We start from the raw sequence: 15,000 nt of genomic DNA, 5'->3' as shown, positions 1-15,000 counted from the left end.
CTCCCAAAACCCAACAGAAAACACACAAAAGACCTTCCACCTTGAGAAAAAACTCACTCTTAACTCACGTCAAGAGAGGAGCGACTGGGTAGAGGGGAGGGAGAGAGTGAGGGCAGAGAGGTAGTCTAGAGGGAGGAGGGAGGGACGAGGAGGGAGGGGAGGAGAAGAGAGGGGAGGAGTAACCTAGGGGATAGTTCATCTGAGGAAGAGGTGCGGATGGGAGGGGGGGGGGCAGAGGCAGAGGGGATCCTGGCGGGGGTCAGGGAGTTGAATGACACAAGTGCAACATTCTTGCACCATGTAACACGAGGTTCCTCGGGGCGGGGCGCTTGGACTCGGCAACAAGGAGCCACAACCAACCCCGATCAACGATGACAATACAACACACAACCATAACCATTAAAAAAAGATCAAACCACAACGCTTTAACAATACACCACCAGACACCCGCACCCACAACCCCCACAAAAAAAAACACACGAACTACAACAACAATACCCCACTAAATACCCACACCCATAACCCCCACAAAAAATCCCAACCAACTACAACAATACACCACAAAACACCCACACCCACAACACGCAAAAAAATCCCACCAACCGCAACAATAACAACCACCCAAACCCCAACACCAGCGGCACCAACCCTGAACACGAACACCCTCCCAAAGTCAACGAAGCCCCGTCCCGTCCCGCTTGCCCCATACGCCCCCGACATGAGCAAGAGCCTAGATGTTACAGCTATTGATTTGTCTTGATAACGGTGGGAACATCCGCCATGTGGGCCCGACGTCACATGACTCCCTCATGGTAATTCGCGGCGGCTCCTACGACACTCTCGCCTTGGAATCATTCAGGTGTCATTAAGGCGAGGCGCAAAAAACACGACAGGTGTGGAATTTAATGGGAAACAATAGAGTGGAACCGATAAGGTCGGCTGTTGCAAAGAATCAAATCAAGAGGACAGAACCGATTTTCGAGTGCGAAAAGACTGTGTAAGTCTAATGAATATATATACATGTATAATAATAATAATAATAATCATAATAATATAACATAAATGAACAGCAATATCAACTTGATCATTATCCGTCTCCTCTTCCTTCCTTTGTTTCTTCTTCTTCCTCTTCTTCCATTTACTTTCCTACTCCCTCTCCTCCTCCTCTTCCTCCGCCTCCTCCTCCTCCTTCCTCCACTCCTCCCTTCCCGTCTCCTTCCTCCACTCCTCCCTTCCCGTCTCCTTCCTCTTATCCCCCTGACCCCTCTTCGCACTTGTCACCTCTTCCGGCGTGACCTTGACCAACATCAGGTCGTCGCGGTGACATTGTTCTCGCTCTTATCAGTCGCTGTGACCCTTCACTCTCTTCTCTTCTATTTCGGTTCCCTCCTTCATACCTGCCTTTTGTTCCTTCTTTCTCTCTCTTCCATCTCTCATGGCGTGGACGAGGAAAGACATTACCAACGTTCAATATTCCTGTTCATGTATTCTTTCATTTTATGTATGTTTTCTTTTATTTAATATACTGAAAAGAACTAGTTTAATCCTTTGTTTGTATGAGGAAGACAGAGGGAAATGAGAAAAAGAAGGAGAGAAAGGTGGAGAAAGAGGGGATGGCCATACACAAAAATAAGGATAATGAGGAGGAAAATGTGAAGATAGAGTGTTTGACAGAGAGAGGGGAGAGAAAGAGAAAGAGAGAGAAAAAGATATGGATAAGACAGATAGATAAATCAATCGATAGATAGATAGATTGAGAGAGAATGATAAAAAGAGTACAGATAATATACATATAGACAAGCATGTGCGCGTGTTTATATATATATTTATATATGAATATATATATATATATATATATATATATATATATATATATATATATATATATATATATATATATATATATATATATATATATATATTTATATATCTATATATTTATATATCTATATATTTATATATCTATATATTTATATAAATTTATATATATATATTTATATATATATATATAAACATATATGTATATATATATATATGTATATATACATATGTGTGTGTGTGTGTGTTTGTGTGTGTGTGTGTGTGTGTGTGTGTGTGTGTGTGTGTGTGTGTGTGTGTGTGTGTGTGTGTGTGTGTGTGTGTGTGTGTGTGTGTGTATTAAGAGTACGAAAAGTTGGAGATAGGAGAGTAATAACGGGAGAAAGGAGGGAGGGAGGAGAACAGGATGAGTGAAGGAAGAAAAGGCGAGGAAGACATGAGGACGAGCGAAAAGGGAATGAAAGTGAGGAGGCAGGATAAGGATAAGGATTAGGCGTGGAATGAAAGAGAGGAGATTTGAGGGGCGGCGGAAAGGAAGAATAAGAAAAAAGAGGCATAGGAAGAGGGAGACGGAGAAGTAAGAAGCAAAGAAAACGCAGCCAGAAATAACGAAGGAGGAGGTCTATCTTTATTACAGCCAAGCACACGGACGCCTATAATGGAAACGTATTGGTAGCCCGACATATAGCTACACTTCCTCCTCCTCCATCAGTCACACTAACCCCATTACCGCCGTTCCGCCACGGCCTCCGCACCCTCCTCACCTCCCCCCCCTCCCCCGAGGACCCCTACAGAGGCAGCGTCGCGCCCATGAGACCGAGAGAACATCAAGGCCACACCCCCGACCTTGAGAACTCCCTCCGGCTCGTTCCTTCTCGCTAGGATCTCCTTGCGCGAGTTCCCGTTGTTTTGTTTACACTCCATCGTCTTTTGTTTACGTCTGGGCATTGTTGATTCGCGGAGGGAGGGTCAATTCAGCAGCAGTCGAGATTTATAGGATTGATATCAATATCAATGGAGAAGGTTTCCCGGCCCGGCTCGACTAGGTGAGGAAGGGGACCACAGCGGGTGAAAGTGAGACAGACAGTGGGTGGAATAATAAGTGACGAATGCGCGGGGGCTTATGAATGGACGGACGAGTGGGCGACGTGGGAGGAAGTGCATCATTATGTATATCACGAGATAAATAAGGAGCTAATTCGGGACAGAGTAAGGAGGCATAGCGTTAATACGATGTTTGATGGAACGGAGGCGCATGGCTGGGAGACGGGTTACATGCCTGGACAAAACGGACCCCAAGTACGATTAGTCCCGAGTTAAAATCGAGTGCAGAAGCCATAACTATGACTGGGAGTAAGGCGACGAAAGGGCGTTGTTAGAATAAAACGAGGCCTATAGTAAAGAGGAAACTTGCTCGTCTGTAGTAACCTCGCCCACCTCCCCACGCCCTAGGAGATAAACCCAGCCCCCAAGCCCCCACCACATCCCCCGTAACCCAATTCCGAAACCAACCCAGAGCACACCTCGCCGCGTGCGCCCCCACCCCAAAACAAACCTCGAGAACGCGACCGCACTTTCCACTAAATCAGGCTCGCGCTCTCCCGGGGTTCGAATCAACGACGCAATAGACGACGACGGCTACTACGAGTGCCGCTGGTGTGCCACGTCTCCATAGGCCTTGAGAGGGTGTGTATACAAACAGAAGAGAAGTGGCAGCGAGAGGCGGGGCGAGCCACACGCCCCCCTGCTCCCGCCTCGCCATTGGTCAAGGCCAATTCCTCCCACGGGCTGCCGGGCCGAGTCCGTCGTGGCCTGCCCCACGTGGCTGCCCCGGCCAAGATTAACACTGGCACACGCAACCACTTAAAAAACACTACTACTATGCCTTAAATTCTCAAGAAAAGGAAAACTTACCGAGGAAACATAAGACTTCAAAAAATTAAACATTATTCTTGTACCTTACGTTCTCAAGACAAGGTACATTGAAAGAGAGAACGTACAGACAAAAACAAAATACATTTGTGCCTTAATTTCTCAAGAAACGTAAAACCGAAAGAAAAAACAGAGACAAAAAAACTACCCACGACTTGCATTCTCAATAAAGGGGAAATCTGAGAAAAAAATATATAGACTTTAAAAGACATCATTCCTGTGCCTCAAAATTCTCAAGAAAGGGGAAAATGATGAAAAAATATATAACGCAATACCCTTGTTCCGGCAAACAATGAGCGTGGCTTTTGGCAGCCAAGAGCGAACATCTTAGGCCTACAGAGACTTTATAAGCCTATAAGCCTACTCGGGGTGTCTTCCGGGGTCTAGCTCGATACTGAGGCATCCCCGGAGGTCATGTCTTCCAAAATTAGCCAAGGAAAGTGAATGGCACCCAGCTCGTGGGGTCTGGCGTATCCGGGTTGGGAACGCGAACGGGGAGAAGAAAACTTGATGTTTGGGACAAACGGGCCAATGAGATACGTGCAATGAGGCAGAATGCTGACAGATATATGCACACGCATGAGTAGATAAACAGACAGATGGATAGATAGGCACACATACACACATACACACACACACACACACACACACACACACACACACACACACACACACACACACACACACAGACACACACAGACACACACACACACACTGGACACACATACACACATACACACACACACACACACACACACACACACACACACACACACACACACACACACACACACACACACACACACACACACACACACAAGTTGAACTGCCAAAGCAGCTGACAATGCGACGAAAGGGATAGAGACAAAGCCTTACATACGCCATGTAGGCCTATATATAAATCCCGAACTCGATCTCCTGGCACCTCAAACGGAAACCCGACACGACTCGAACAACGTAAAATGCCCACTCGATTGACATGACGCAATGCCCAACAAAACAAACCATGTCCCAGATTAAAACAAAAAAACCCGTGAGACACATTCAAGATAAAGAGGTGAGAGGTGTGGGGAGAGGCGAGGGGGGGAGGGAGGGAGAGGCGAGGGGGGAAGGGAGGGAAGGAGGAGGAGGGAGAGGCGAGGGGGGAAGGGAGGAAGAAGGAGGGGAGGAAGGGCAAGGGGCAAGGGGGAGGGAGGGGAGGAGGCGAGGGAGGGAGGAGGAGGAGAGAGGGAGAGGAGGAAGGGAGGAAGGGGCGAATGGGGGGAAGAAGAGGCGAAGGGGGGAAGGTAAGGGCGAGGGGGAGGAAGGTAGGAGGGAGGGGACACAAAGGATAACTGATAACCGACGGAAAGAAAGTCCAAAAACATGTAAACAATAAACACTTGATATCCCGGGCGATAAACAAGTGTTACCTACATCTCAAAACAAGGGATCGAAAGAGAAAAACAGTCATCGATAAGATTAACTTGAAAAAGGGACAACGCGTCGCCATTGACTTTAACTGTACACTGAAAGAGGGAGGGAGGGAGGGAGGGAGGGAGGGAGGAGGAGGGAGGGAGGGAGGGAGAGGAGAGAGAAGGGAGGGAGGGAGGAGAGAGGGAGAGAGAGGGAGAGGAGAGAAGGAGAAGGAGAGAGAGAGGAGGAGGGAGGGAGAGAGAGATGAGAGAGAAGGGAGGAGGGGAGATATCCACTACACCAGGTAGGGAGGGAGCATGGAGATAGATGGATAGATAGATAGATAAAGATAGATAAAGAGAGAGAAAGAGAGAGAGATAAAGAGAAAGAGAAAGAGAGAGAGAGAGAGAGAGAGAGAGAGAGAGAGAGAGAGAGAGAGAGAGAGAGAGAGAGAGAAAGAGAGAAAGAAAGAAAGAAAGAAAGAGAGAAAGAGAGAGAGAGAGAGAGAGAGAGAGAGAGAGAGAGAGAGAGAGAGAGAGAGAGAGAAAGAAAGAAAGAAAGAAAGAAGAGAAAGAAAGAAAGAAAGAAAAAGAAAAAGAAAAAGAGAAGGAGAGAGAGAGGGAGAGAGAGAATGAGAGAAAGGCGGAGAGTAGAGAGAGAAAGAGAAAGTGAGAGATAGAGAGTGAAGGGGAGTGAGTAGAGAGAGAGAGAGAGAGAAAGTGAGAGAGAGAGAGAGAAAGAGAGCAAGTGAGAGAGAGAGAGAGAAAGAGAGAAAGTGAGAGAAAGTGAGAGAGAGAGAGTAAGGAGGGCGGGAGATATCCACCACACCAGGTACAGCCTCAATACTCGGCAATACCAGCGGGCGGGAGTTGAAACCGTCGGGAACATGAAAGTGTGTGTGTGTGGGGGGGGGGCGGCTAAGGAGGGATGGGGAGAGGAAAGGCTAATGGAAAAGGGGAGGGAAACGGAAAAGAAAGGGAGGAAGAGGGTATGGGGAGGGGAAATGGAAAGGAAAAGGGAGGGAAAGGGTATGGGGAAGGGAAAAGGAAAAGGAAATTGAAATGGAAGGGAAAAGGAAAATGGAAAGAGGAGGGAAAGAGGAATGGAAAGGGAAGGGAAGATGCGAAAGGAAAAGGGATTGGCAAAGGATAAGGAGAGAAGAGGGAAAGCAAAAGGGAAGAAAGAAAAAAAAATCGAAGGGAAGAGCTCCGGCAATGGATAAATGCAAAAGGAAGATGGGGAAGGAAGAAGAGGAAGGGGAGTCATTGGAATACAGAAGGTGTGTGGGCGGTGAGAACTAGAGGCTAGTGACATTTCGGTTAGTTCAATCCAGTCCATTACCCCACCAAATACACCTTCGAAGACGCAATTCCACCAACCCATCGCGACATTCCTTCCTCTCCACTCGAACGCCTTTCGCCTCTCGCATTCCTTGGGCTAATCTCCGTCTCTGGCCCCGCGAACAAACAAACAAAAAGCATGTACCACTGACGCGCAATAACTTGAACAGCTGAATAACATGTCTGCGTCATACGCCTCGTGTCACTTTTTACGACATAATGCCAGGAGAGAAGACACAATCTCTATGCTTTCCACACCTCGAGGCAATGGATATAAACAAACGGACGGCAGCGCAGAGCATTTAAAGATGCCGTTGCAACCCATGCAGCAATGCAAGGTGAAACGCGATATTTGGGGCGTATTTTAAGGGGACGGATTCTAACGGTGACGATAAGGCTTCTACCAGTATTGAGAGGCTAGTTTTGATGGCCATGTATTTATATACAGCCAATAATCAACGCTTCAAAACAACTTTAAACCTGCCATTTCATAACTTGACAAAACGATAACTGAAACTATACCCATCATTTCCTCTCTGCAGTAATACACATTGCAAACTGCAATCATACAATATCAAAAGCCAGAATCATAAAGAAAAAATAACTCTTGCGGCACAGCAAGCAGCAGCAACAGGCCAGACTTCCCTCGTATCAACGCAACCGCATCATCTTTTAATCAATTCAACATCAGCTGTTCGACGGAGCGATTCCCCGGCGGCGTCGATTCCCTCGTGAAAGCGAGTACGGGGTGGCTCTAACCGGTAATACCTCGTACAAAGGAAACTCCGATAGTCAACGGAAACGGATAATCATCAAGTCCTCTTTCATGGGGCGGGATGAGGAGAGGGAGAGGGGGAGGGGTCATTGGAAAACGAGGGGAAGGAGGAGGGAGGGGTAGGTGGAAGAAGAATGAGGAGGAACAAGGGGATGCAGGGAGGAGGGGAAGAAGGACCAAAGACAAGGAATAGCGAGGGGCTGAAGGAACGAGGGGGAGGAGAAACGAGAGGAAATCAGACAAAAAAACGAAGGAGAGGGGAGATGAGACACCGAAACGCAAGCACCATCATCATTACCACCATCAAAGGAATAAGACGACGGTGATTGAACGAGCGCCTGGGTAAGAGAGAGAGAGAGAGAGAGAGAGAGAGAGAGAGAGAGAGAGAGAGAGAGAGAGAGAGAGAGAGAGAGAGAGAGAGACAGAGAGAGTGAAAAAAAACAATACATATTCGAACTGAATCCTAATCCAAAATCACTAACCAAATCACACTCGGAGTAAATGTCCAGTATATTTATAGAATCAGCTAGAATAAGTTAACTCAAAGCACTATCCACGTTACGTATGCATGTCACTTTGTACGAATACCACGGCAGAGGGCAGCCACATGACTATATCCTTGACATACTAATAACAATGAAGGATGGGTGTGGGGATGGGGAGAGGGAGGCGCCCGTGTAATAGGAAGCCAGGTCAAGAGAGAGAGAGAGAGAGAGAGAGAGAGAGAGAGAGAGAGAGAGAGAGAGAGAGAGAGAGAGAGAGAGAGAGAGAGAGAGAGAGAGAGAGGGAGAGAGAGAAGGAGGGAAAGAAAGGGCGAGAGAAGAGAGGGAGAGGGAGAGGAAAGAAGGGAGGGAGAGGGAGAGAGAGAGGGGAGAGAGGGAGGGAGAGGGGGAGAGAGAGGAGAGGGAGAGAGGGAAAGGGAGAGAGGGAGGAAAAAGGGAGGAGGGAAGGGAAGGAGGGAGGGAAGGTGGGAAGGTGGGAAGGAAGGAAGGAAGGAGGGAAGGAAGGAAGGAAGGAAGGAAGGAAGGAGGGAAGGAGGGAAGGAAGGAAGGAAGGAAGGAAGGAAGGAAGGAGGGAAGGAAGGAGGGAGGGAGGGAGAGAGAGAGGGGGGGGGAGCGCCCGTGCAATAGGAACCTAGGTCAACAAATACGGACGCAGTGAGCAACTGCCGTACAAAGTGAGGACCGGAATATTCCCGTTTTTTGGTTATCCGTCTTCCCCCTTTTCTTCCTGGCTTTGTGAGATTTGCTTGACTCAAAATCAGGGAAGAATTCAAAGCAAGTCTACGGATCTGCTTTCACAACCTCCTCCTCCTCCTCCTCCTCCTCCTCCACCACCTCCTTTTTCTCTCGTTCTTCCCCCCCCCCTTCTTTTTTCTTCGTCTCCCTCCCCCTCCTTCGTCTCCCTCCTCGTCCCGTTCCTGCTCCTCCTCCTCGCCTTCTCGCCGTCCAGCCGCAGCGAGACCACACGCGCGAGAACGGGACCCGCGTCGAGCTATTCTTGGCGTTCGGTCGCTTGGGTCGGAAGCTGCGGCGGCGGCGGCGGCGGCGGTGGTGACGACGGCGGTGGTGACGACGTCGGCGACGCGTTGAGCATCTTGAACCTCCCGCTGACGTCACTCCCTCCAAACACGTGCATGTGGCCTTATAAAACATACATCCTGAGCAGCTCCAAGGGCTCTCGAGTACGTTCCTTCGGCCGAGCATGACGGGGGAAAAAAACACCGTCGAACACACAATACCGAAGGCGCCCGCGTAACTCCAGTCATGTTTACCAGATATCCCCATTGGTCGACGAGGAGGAGCGGTCCCACAGGAAAGGGGGGGGGGAAGAGATGGTGAAGGCAGGGGGATAGGGAGGGAGGAGACTGACACCGACGATGAGTCACCGGGATATCCCCATCTCCCCCCCCTCCCTCCCGGACCACCCCACCCAACCCCTCCCTGGCCCTCCCCTCTGCTCCTTCAGTCTCCCCTAAAAACACCAAACCTCTTCGGTTCAGGAATTTACCAACACGACATTCACGGCTCATTACAGCTCAACACCCCACCCCACCCCACCCCACCCCACCCCACCCCACCCGACTCGCCTTACCCCGGAACACATGCGTGGCGACAAACACCCGCACGCGAACACACATAGAGAGATGGAGAAATAAAGTTAGTAAAGTTAAAAAAAAAGAGTATATGAATAAGTGGAAGGCACAGAGAAACAGACAGCGATATGGAAAGGGGAAAGGAAGGGGGAGAGAAGAAGCGAGGGAGAAAGAGAGGGGGAGATAGGGAGGAAGGGAAGGACGACAGATAGATAGAGACAGAGAGGAGAAAGAGAGGAAGAAAAAGAAAAAAAAAACTTCAAACAACCCTATCATCAAAAACCAAAAATCAAAACAAAAACAAAACGGAGCCCCCCCCCCCCTGGCTCCTTCCCCCCACCCGACCGCGCGAGCAATCCTCCACCTACTCACCTCGGATGCACGGGAGTCCAGTCTTCGGTGTCGTCGGGCTCGGGTTTGGGCACACGGATCTCGGGCCAGATGGTGTGCACCCACTGCTGGTGCAGGAACACCGCCAGCGCCGCCACGCTCGCCACGAAGTACACGCGCAGCTCGCTCCACACCACCAACCTGCGGCGAAGAGAGGGAGAGCGTCCGGCCTTTGAAAAGTTTCAGTCACATGGCATGGCTTTGGGGGGATATTTAACTAGGGTCAAGAGGTTGTCCGATCGCAAACGAAGGCGATAAAGGCAACTTCTGGAACGTCTGCCAAGATCGACAGGTTATAACAAAGGATAACACCTGGAACATTTACCGAGTTCAACAGATTCGGTGATAACATACGAAACCAATAACAGCACCAATGTCAATAACTAGATGAACACATCCAACGACAAGAGACGATGATAAACCGTATTTCTGAAACAAGCTCAACAAATTCGACGATAAGTTAACGATGATTACTACAGTTTTTTTATTTTTTTTTTAACAGATGAACCAGCGGCTACAAATTCTGCCAAATAACATAACGCCTTTCAATAACCCACTCCACGCCAAGGGAGGAACAAAGTGAAAAAAAACGCTATTGTGCACGGCATCGCATATGACGCTAATTAACCTTAATGCATAATAAGTGTATGTACCACCCTTAAGTCACATGCAAAAGCCGCAGCAGCATCAAATGTTGCGCAACAAAACACTGACATTAACGCCATGCAGCACGCGACACTCCCAGTGGAAACAGTCGGCGATGTCGGTCTCTCCTGTCAACAATCACCGACAAAACAATAAGAAAAGTGTAACGTCCACGTCCTCCCTGGCGCCGTAACATGAGGCGAAGTGCAATGCAAATCCTAGTTGACTGCTAGTATACATTCTGCATTGCATAACACGAGAGAAACTAATCCGATCATATAAACATACATATGTATAAGTAAATATATGTATGTCTGTACATTATATATATATCTATATATCTATATCTATATCTATAAATATATAAATATATAAATATACAAATATATATGCATGCACGCACGCAAGCACACACACACACATACAGAGAGAGAGAGAGAGAGAAGAAAAAAGAAAGGAAAAGAAAGCGAGAAAGAGAAAAAGATCGAGAAAAAGAGAAAAAGTGGGAAAGAGAGAAAGAGAGGAGAGAGTGAGTGGGTGAGGAGAGAGTGAGTGAGTGAGGAGAGAGAGTGAGTGAGAAGGAGAGAGTGAGTGAGAAGGAGAGAGAGTGAAGGAAGAGAGAGAGAGTGAAGGAGAGAGAAGAGTGAGAAGGAGAGAGAGTGAAGGAGAGAGAGTGAGAAGGAGAGTGAGGGTGAAGGAGAGAGAGTGAGAAGGAGAGAGAGAGTGAGAGGAGAAGAGAGAGAGAGAGGAGAGAGAGAGAGAGAGAGAGAGAGAGAGAGAGAGTGTGTGTGTGTGTGTGTGTGTGTGTATGTGTGTGTGTGTGTGAGGAGGAGAGAGAGAGAGAGGGAGAGAGAGAGAGAGAGAGAGAGAGAAGAGGAGAGAGAGAGAGAGAGAGAGGAGAGAGAGAGAGTGAAGGAGAGAGAGAGTGAGAGAGAGAGAGAGAGAGAGAAGGAGAGAGAGAGAGAAGAAGGAGAGAGAGAGAGAGAGGAGAGAAGGAAGAAGAAGAAAGAGAAAGAGAGAGAGAGAGAAGAAGAAGAGAGAGAGAGAAGGAGAGAGAGAGAGGAGAGAGAGAAGAGAAGAGAAGAGAGAGAGAGCAGAGAGAAAGAGAGAGAGAGGAAAAAGAGAGAGAGAGAGAGTAGAGGAGAAAGAGAGAGAGAGAGAGGAGAGAAGAAAAGAGAGAGAGAGAGAGAGAGAGAGAGAGAGAGAGAGAGAGAGAGAGAGAGAGAGAGAGAGAGAGAGAGAGAGAGAGAGAGAGAGAGAGAGAGAGAGAGAGAGAGAGAGAGGAGAGAGAGAGAGAGAGAGAGAGAGAGAGAGAGAGAGAGAGAGAGAGAGAGAGAGAGAGAGAGAGAGAGAGAGAGAGGAGAGAGAGGAGAGAAGAAGGAGAGAAGGAGAAGAAGGAGAAGGAGAGAGAGAGAAAGGAGAGAGAGAGAGAGAGAGAGAGAGAGAGAGAGGGCGAGAAGAGGGGTCAGAAACAGAAAGGAAGAATGAGAAGAAAAAAAGAGGGAAAGAGGGAGAGGGAGAAATAAAAAGACAGGCATTTAGACATGGCCCTTCTACACAAGACAAACCGAAAGCGAGAAAAAAAGAACAAGAAGATAGAGAGAAACGAGACAGACGTGGGAAGTCTATAAATAACAATCTCACAATCCTTTATCACGAACACGTACGCACACGCACGCACACACACACACACACACACACACACACACACACACACACACACACACACACACATCCTGTCCAGCGGAAACAAGAGTGAGATGGCAAAAGAGCAGATGGCAAACGTAAGAAACTGATAAGCCACACGGACAGGATATAAACACGATCTCTCTATCTGGCAGACTGATATGACAGGTTTTATATATCCCCTCGCCCTCCCCTCCTCCCCATCCCCACCCCCACCCCTTCTCCCTAAAGAAAAAAAGTCAAAGGTGGTGATGATGACGATGGTGACGATAATAATAATAATAATAAAAATCATAACAACAAAAATAATAATAATATGATAATGATGAACAACCACAACAATAACAAAATAATAACAATAGCAGTAATAACAATAACAACTAAAATAACTAAAAAAATGACAACAATAACAATGACAATAACAATAATAATGATGATGATGATAATAATAACAACATTAATAATCATAATCATAAAAGTGATAATGATAACAAGATTAATAATTGAAGATCGAGCATGGAGTTTTCAATGGGATATCCACCGCCATTGCACACTTCAATCCCATTTATCGCTGACTGTCCTTGCAAGGGGGGAGCAGCGAAATCAAGATGCTTTTCAACCAAGGGCCCGGCGAGGGACAAGGAATGACCGACTGTTGCAAAACTAGTTCCTCGTCAACATGCTGTTTAACAAGTTCCGACGCGGGACGGAGTTGCAAATCCCGAGATATTTTTTTATTCGGCGTATTCCTCTCCTATAGATTGTGGAAACCATTGTCTCCACACGGAGACTTCCTAAGTGGCGTTTTGCTCGTAAGCAAAATAAATAAATAAATAAATAAATAAATAATCAAAATTAAAAATAAACAAATAAAAAATAACAAAAAATAAAATAAAATAAAGAGATGAACATCCACATGCATTCAAACTGGATAAAGATAAACTTGTGTCTCAACCATCTGTTACTAAACAAGCCACTCAGCAAATAAAACCCAACAGTAATCTCACTTTACACTCGTGGCCTGCGAAGATCCCAGGGGCATAATAATCACACGCGTGGCTAAGACAAAAAGCAGGGATGGGCGAGACAGGATAAGAACAAAGCTTGATAAAATTCGTGTATAATACACGTACGAAACAAATACGTAACACGTAACGGACAAACAATTTCTATATAAAAATATATATTCCAGCAAAAATACATAACACATACCGGACAAAAAATCCCTATACAAAAAAAATGTTCCACTAAATATACGTTACATGAACAGAACGGGTAAAATGCACAAACATAGTGTGCAAATGCGCTGTGCACGAGAGCTAAACACTTGCAACTCGTTAACAGAATGCTACACCATTTTCCAAAAGCATCCTCCTAACCTAATTGCATTTGAGCATCCCAAATCCAGCATGATAACGATGTTTTACGGCGGCCCAATTGCATGGCGATTACTGCAACCCCCCACCCCCACTCCCGGGACTAACGGAAACGAGTCATCCAGGTGCTCGCTTACAACCGCCACTCTGATCACTTCCTAGATATTGTTTTTTTTCCGCTTAACGGTTTTTATGCCTCTCTTTCCCGCTCTTTTTGGGCCAATTTTGTCTTCCGATGTAAGCGATTGTGAGTAGACTTTGTTTAATCTATTTGCTCTGGGTTGCATGGAAAGGCGGGATGCAGAATGGAACTCTTATTTCGCAAAGAAGTTATCTTAAATAATGCAATACCACAGGTTAGCAACTTCAACTGACGGATTGTATAGCTCTACCGGTACAATTCGTTAATTCTAATATTCACTTGGAAGCAAAAAATAAATCAATAAAGAGAAAAATGCCTCTATGTCTCGCCACTACGCAGTGCCATCAACATTTCAACTTTTGGCCAGGTGCGCCTAGACGTGGGTGAAGAGCAACGTGTCACGAACACCCACGACAGGAATTAGCACCCAAACCCCTTTTGGCAGCAAGAGTTACAACGCACCCCACAGCCACAATGTCGTTCCCCATACCCTATACTCCCTCCTCGCACTCTCGCCAAAACATGTGGGGAAAAAAGAAAATGTTTATGACCCTTTCCTCCCCCTCCTCACTACTCCCTCTCCCCCCCTCCCCATCCACCCACCATGCACAACTTCCGGTCGTGACCCAAGCCAGCTGTCAAGATTAATCCACAACCGACGCAAGGAGTAAAACGCGCGGTCAAAAATCACCAGCACGTGGTAGCGTCACCATTCCACGTGTCTTGGCAGCCGCCGGCCCCCACCCTCGCTGCAACACCTTCCCCCCGCCCCTTACAGAGGACCCACGTGGCAGACGTATAAATACCCAACAGCTGACTTGGGGTCATCATCACATGACGGGGGACCAAGAATGCATCATTGGCGCCACTGTTACGTCAGTTCTTTATCTTGACGATTGAACCTGGTCTATAAACCGACCCTCTTTGATTCTTTATCTATCTATCTATCTATCTATCTATCTATATACATATATTCTTTCTGCGGTATATTTATTCATTCAACTCTACGCTAACTCCTTCTCTCCCTTCCCCCTTCCTCCTCTCTACTGTATATCGTCTATGAATAATATACATACATATAGGTATGCAAATACATTTATGCACTAAGACACTATCAGCGTATACATAACGGTAAACATGGAGCTAATGATCGCATTACACGCTAAGCAAATATACAGACAATTGCACCATATATCTATAAACAACGTTCTAACAAAGACAGCTGCAGCACTATTCATAATCAACGCACTACATACCCCCAACAAACAGTACTATAACCGAACCCGACACAAACAAATACAAACATCCCCTAAGGGAGACAAAAACGACCCAAATACCTCAACAAGACAAACCACATCCCATCATAACATAAACAAAACAGAACATACAACGCAACGATCAACCAT

At 46.9% G+C, this 15,000-nt stretch overlaps 1 protein-coding gene across 2 annotated transcripts in view; it reads right to left on the bottom strand.

The window, feature by feature from the left end:
- The window catches only part of LOC113803804 (reticulophagy regulator 3), a 75,918-nt gene that overhangs the window by 54,157 nt on the left and 6,761 nt on the right, over positions 1 to 15,000 (bottom strand). Inside the window, exon 2 of one of the 2 annotated variants that reach the window (XM_027354629.2) lies at positions 9,728 to 9,886. The exons of the other annotated variant lie outside the window; for it this stretch is intronic. Within the exon in view, the coding sequence (XP_027210430.1) occupies positions 9,728 to 9,886 (159 nt within the window). The remainder of the gene's footprint in view (positions 1 to 9,727; positions 9,887 to 15,000) is intronic. 2 annotated transcript variants of the gene reach the window in all.

This window comes from Penaeus vannamei, chromosome 18 (assembly GCF_042767895.1).
Source record: "Penaeus vannamei isolate JL-2024 chromosome 18, ASM4276789v1, whole genome shotgun sequence".
NCBI lineage: Eukaryota > Metazoa > Arthropoda > Malacostraca > Decapoda > Penaeidae > Penaeus > Penaeus vannamei.
This window is presented reverse-complemented; position numbering and strand designations above follow the sequence as displayed.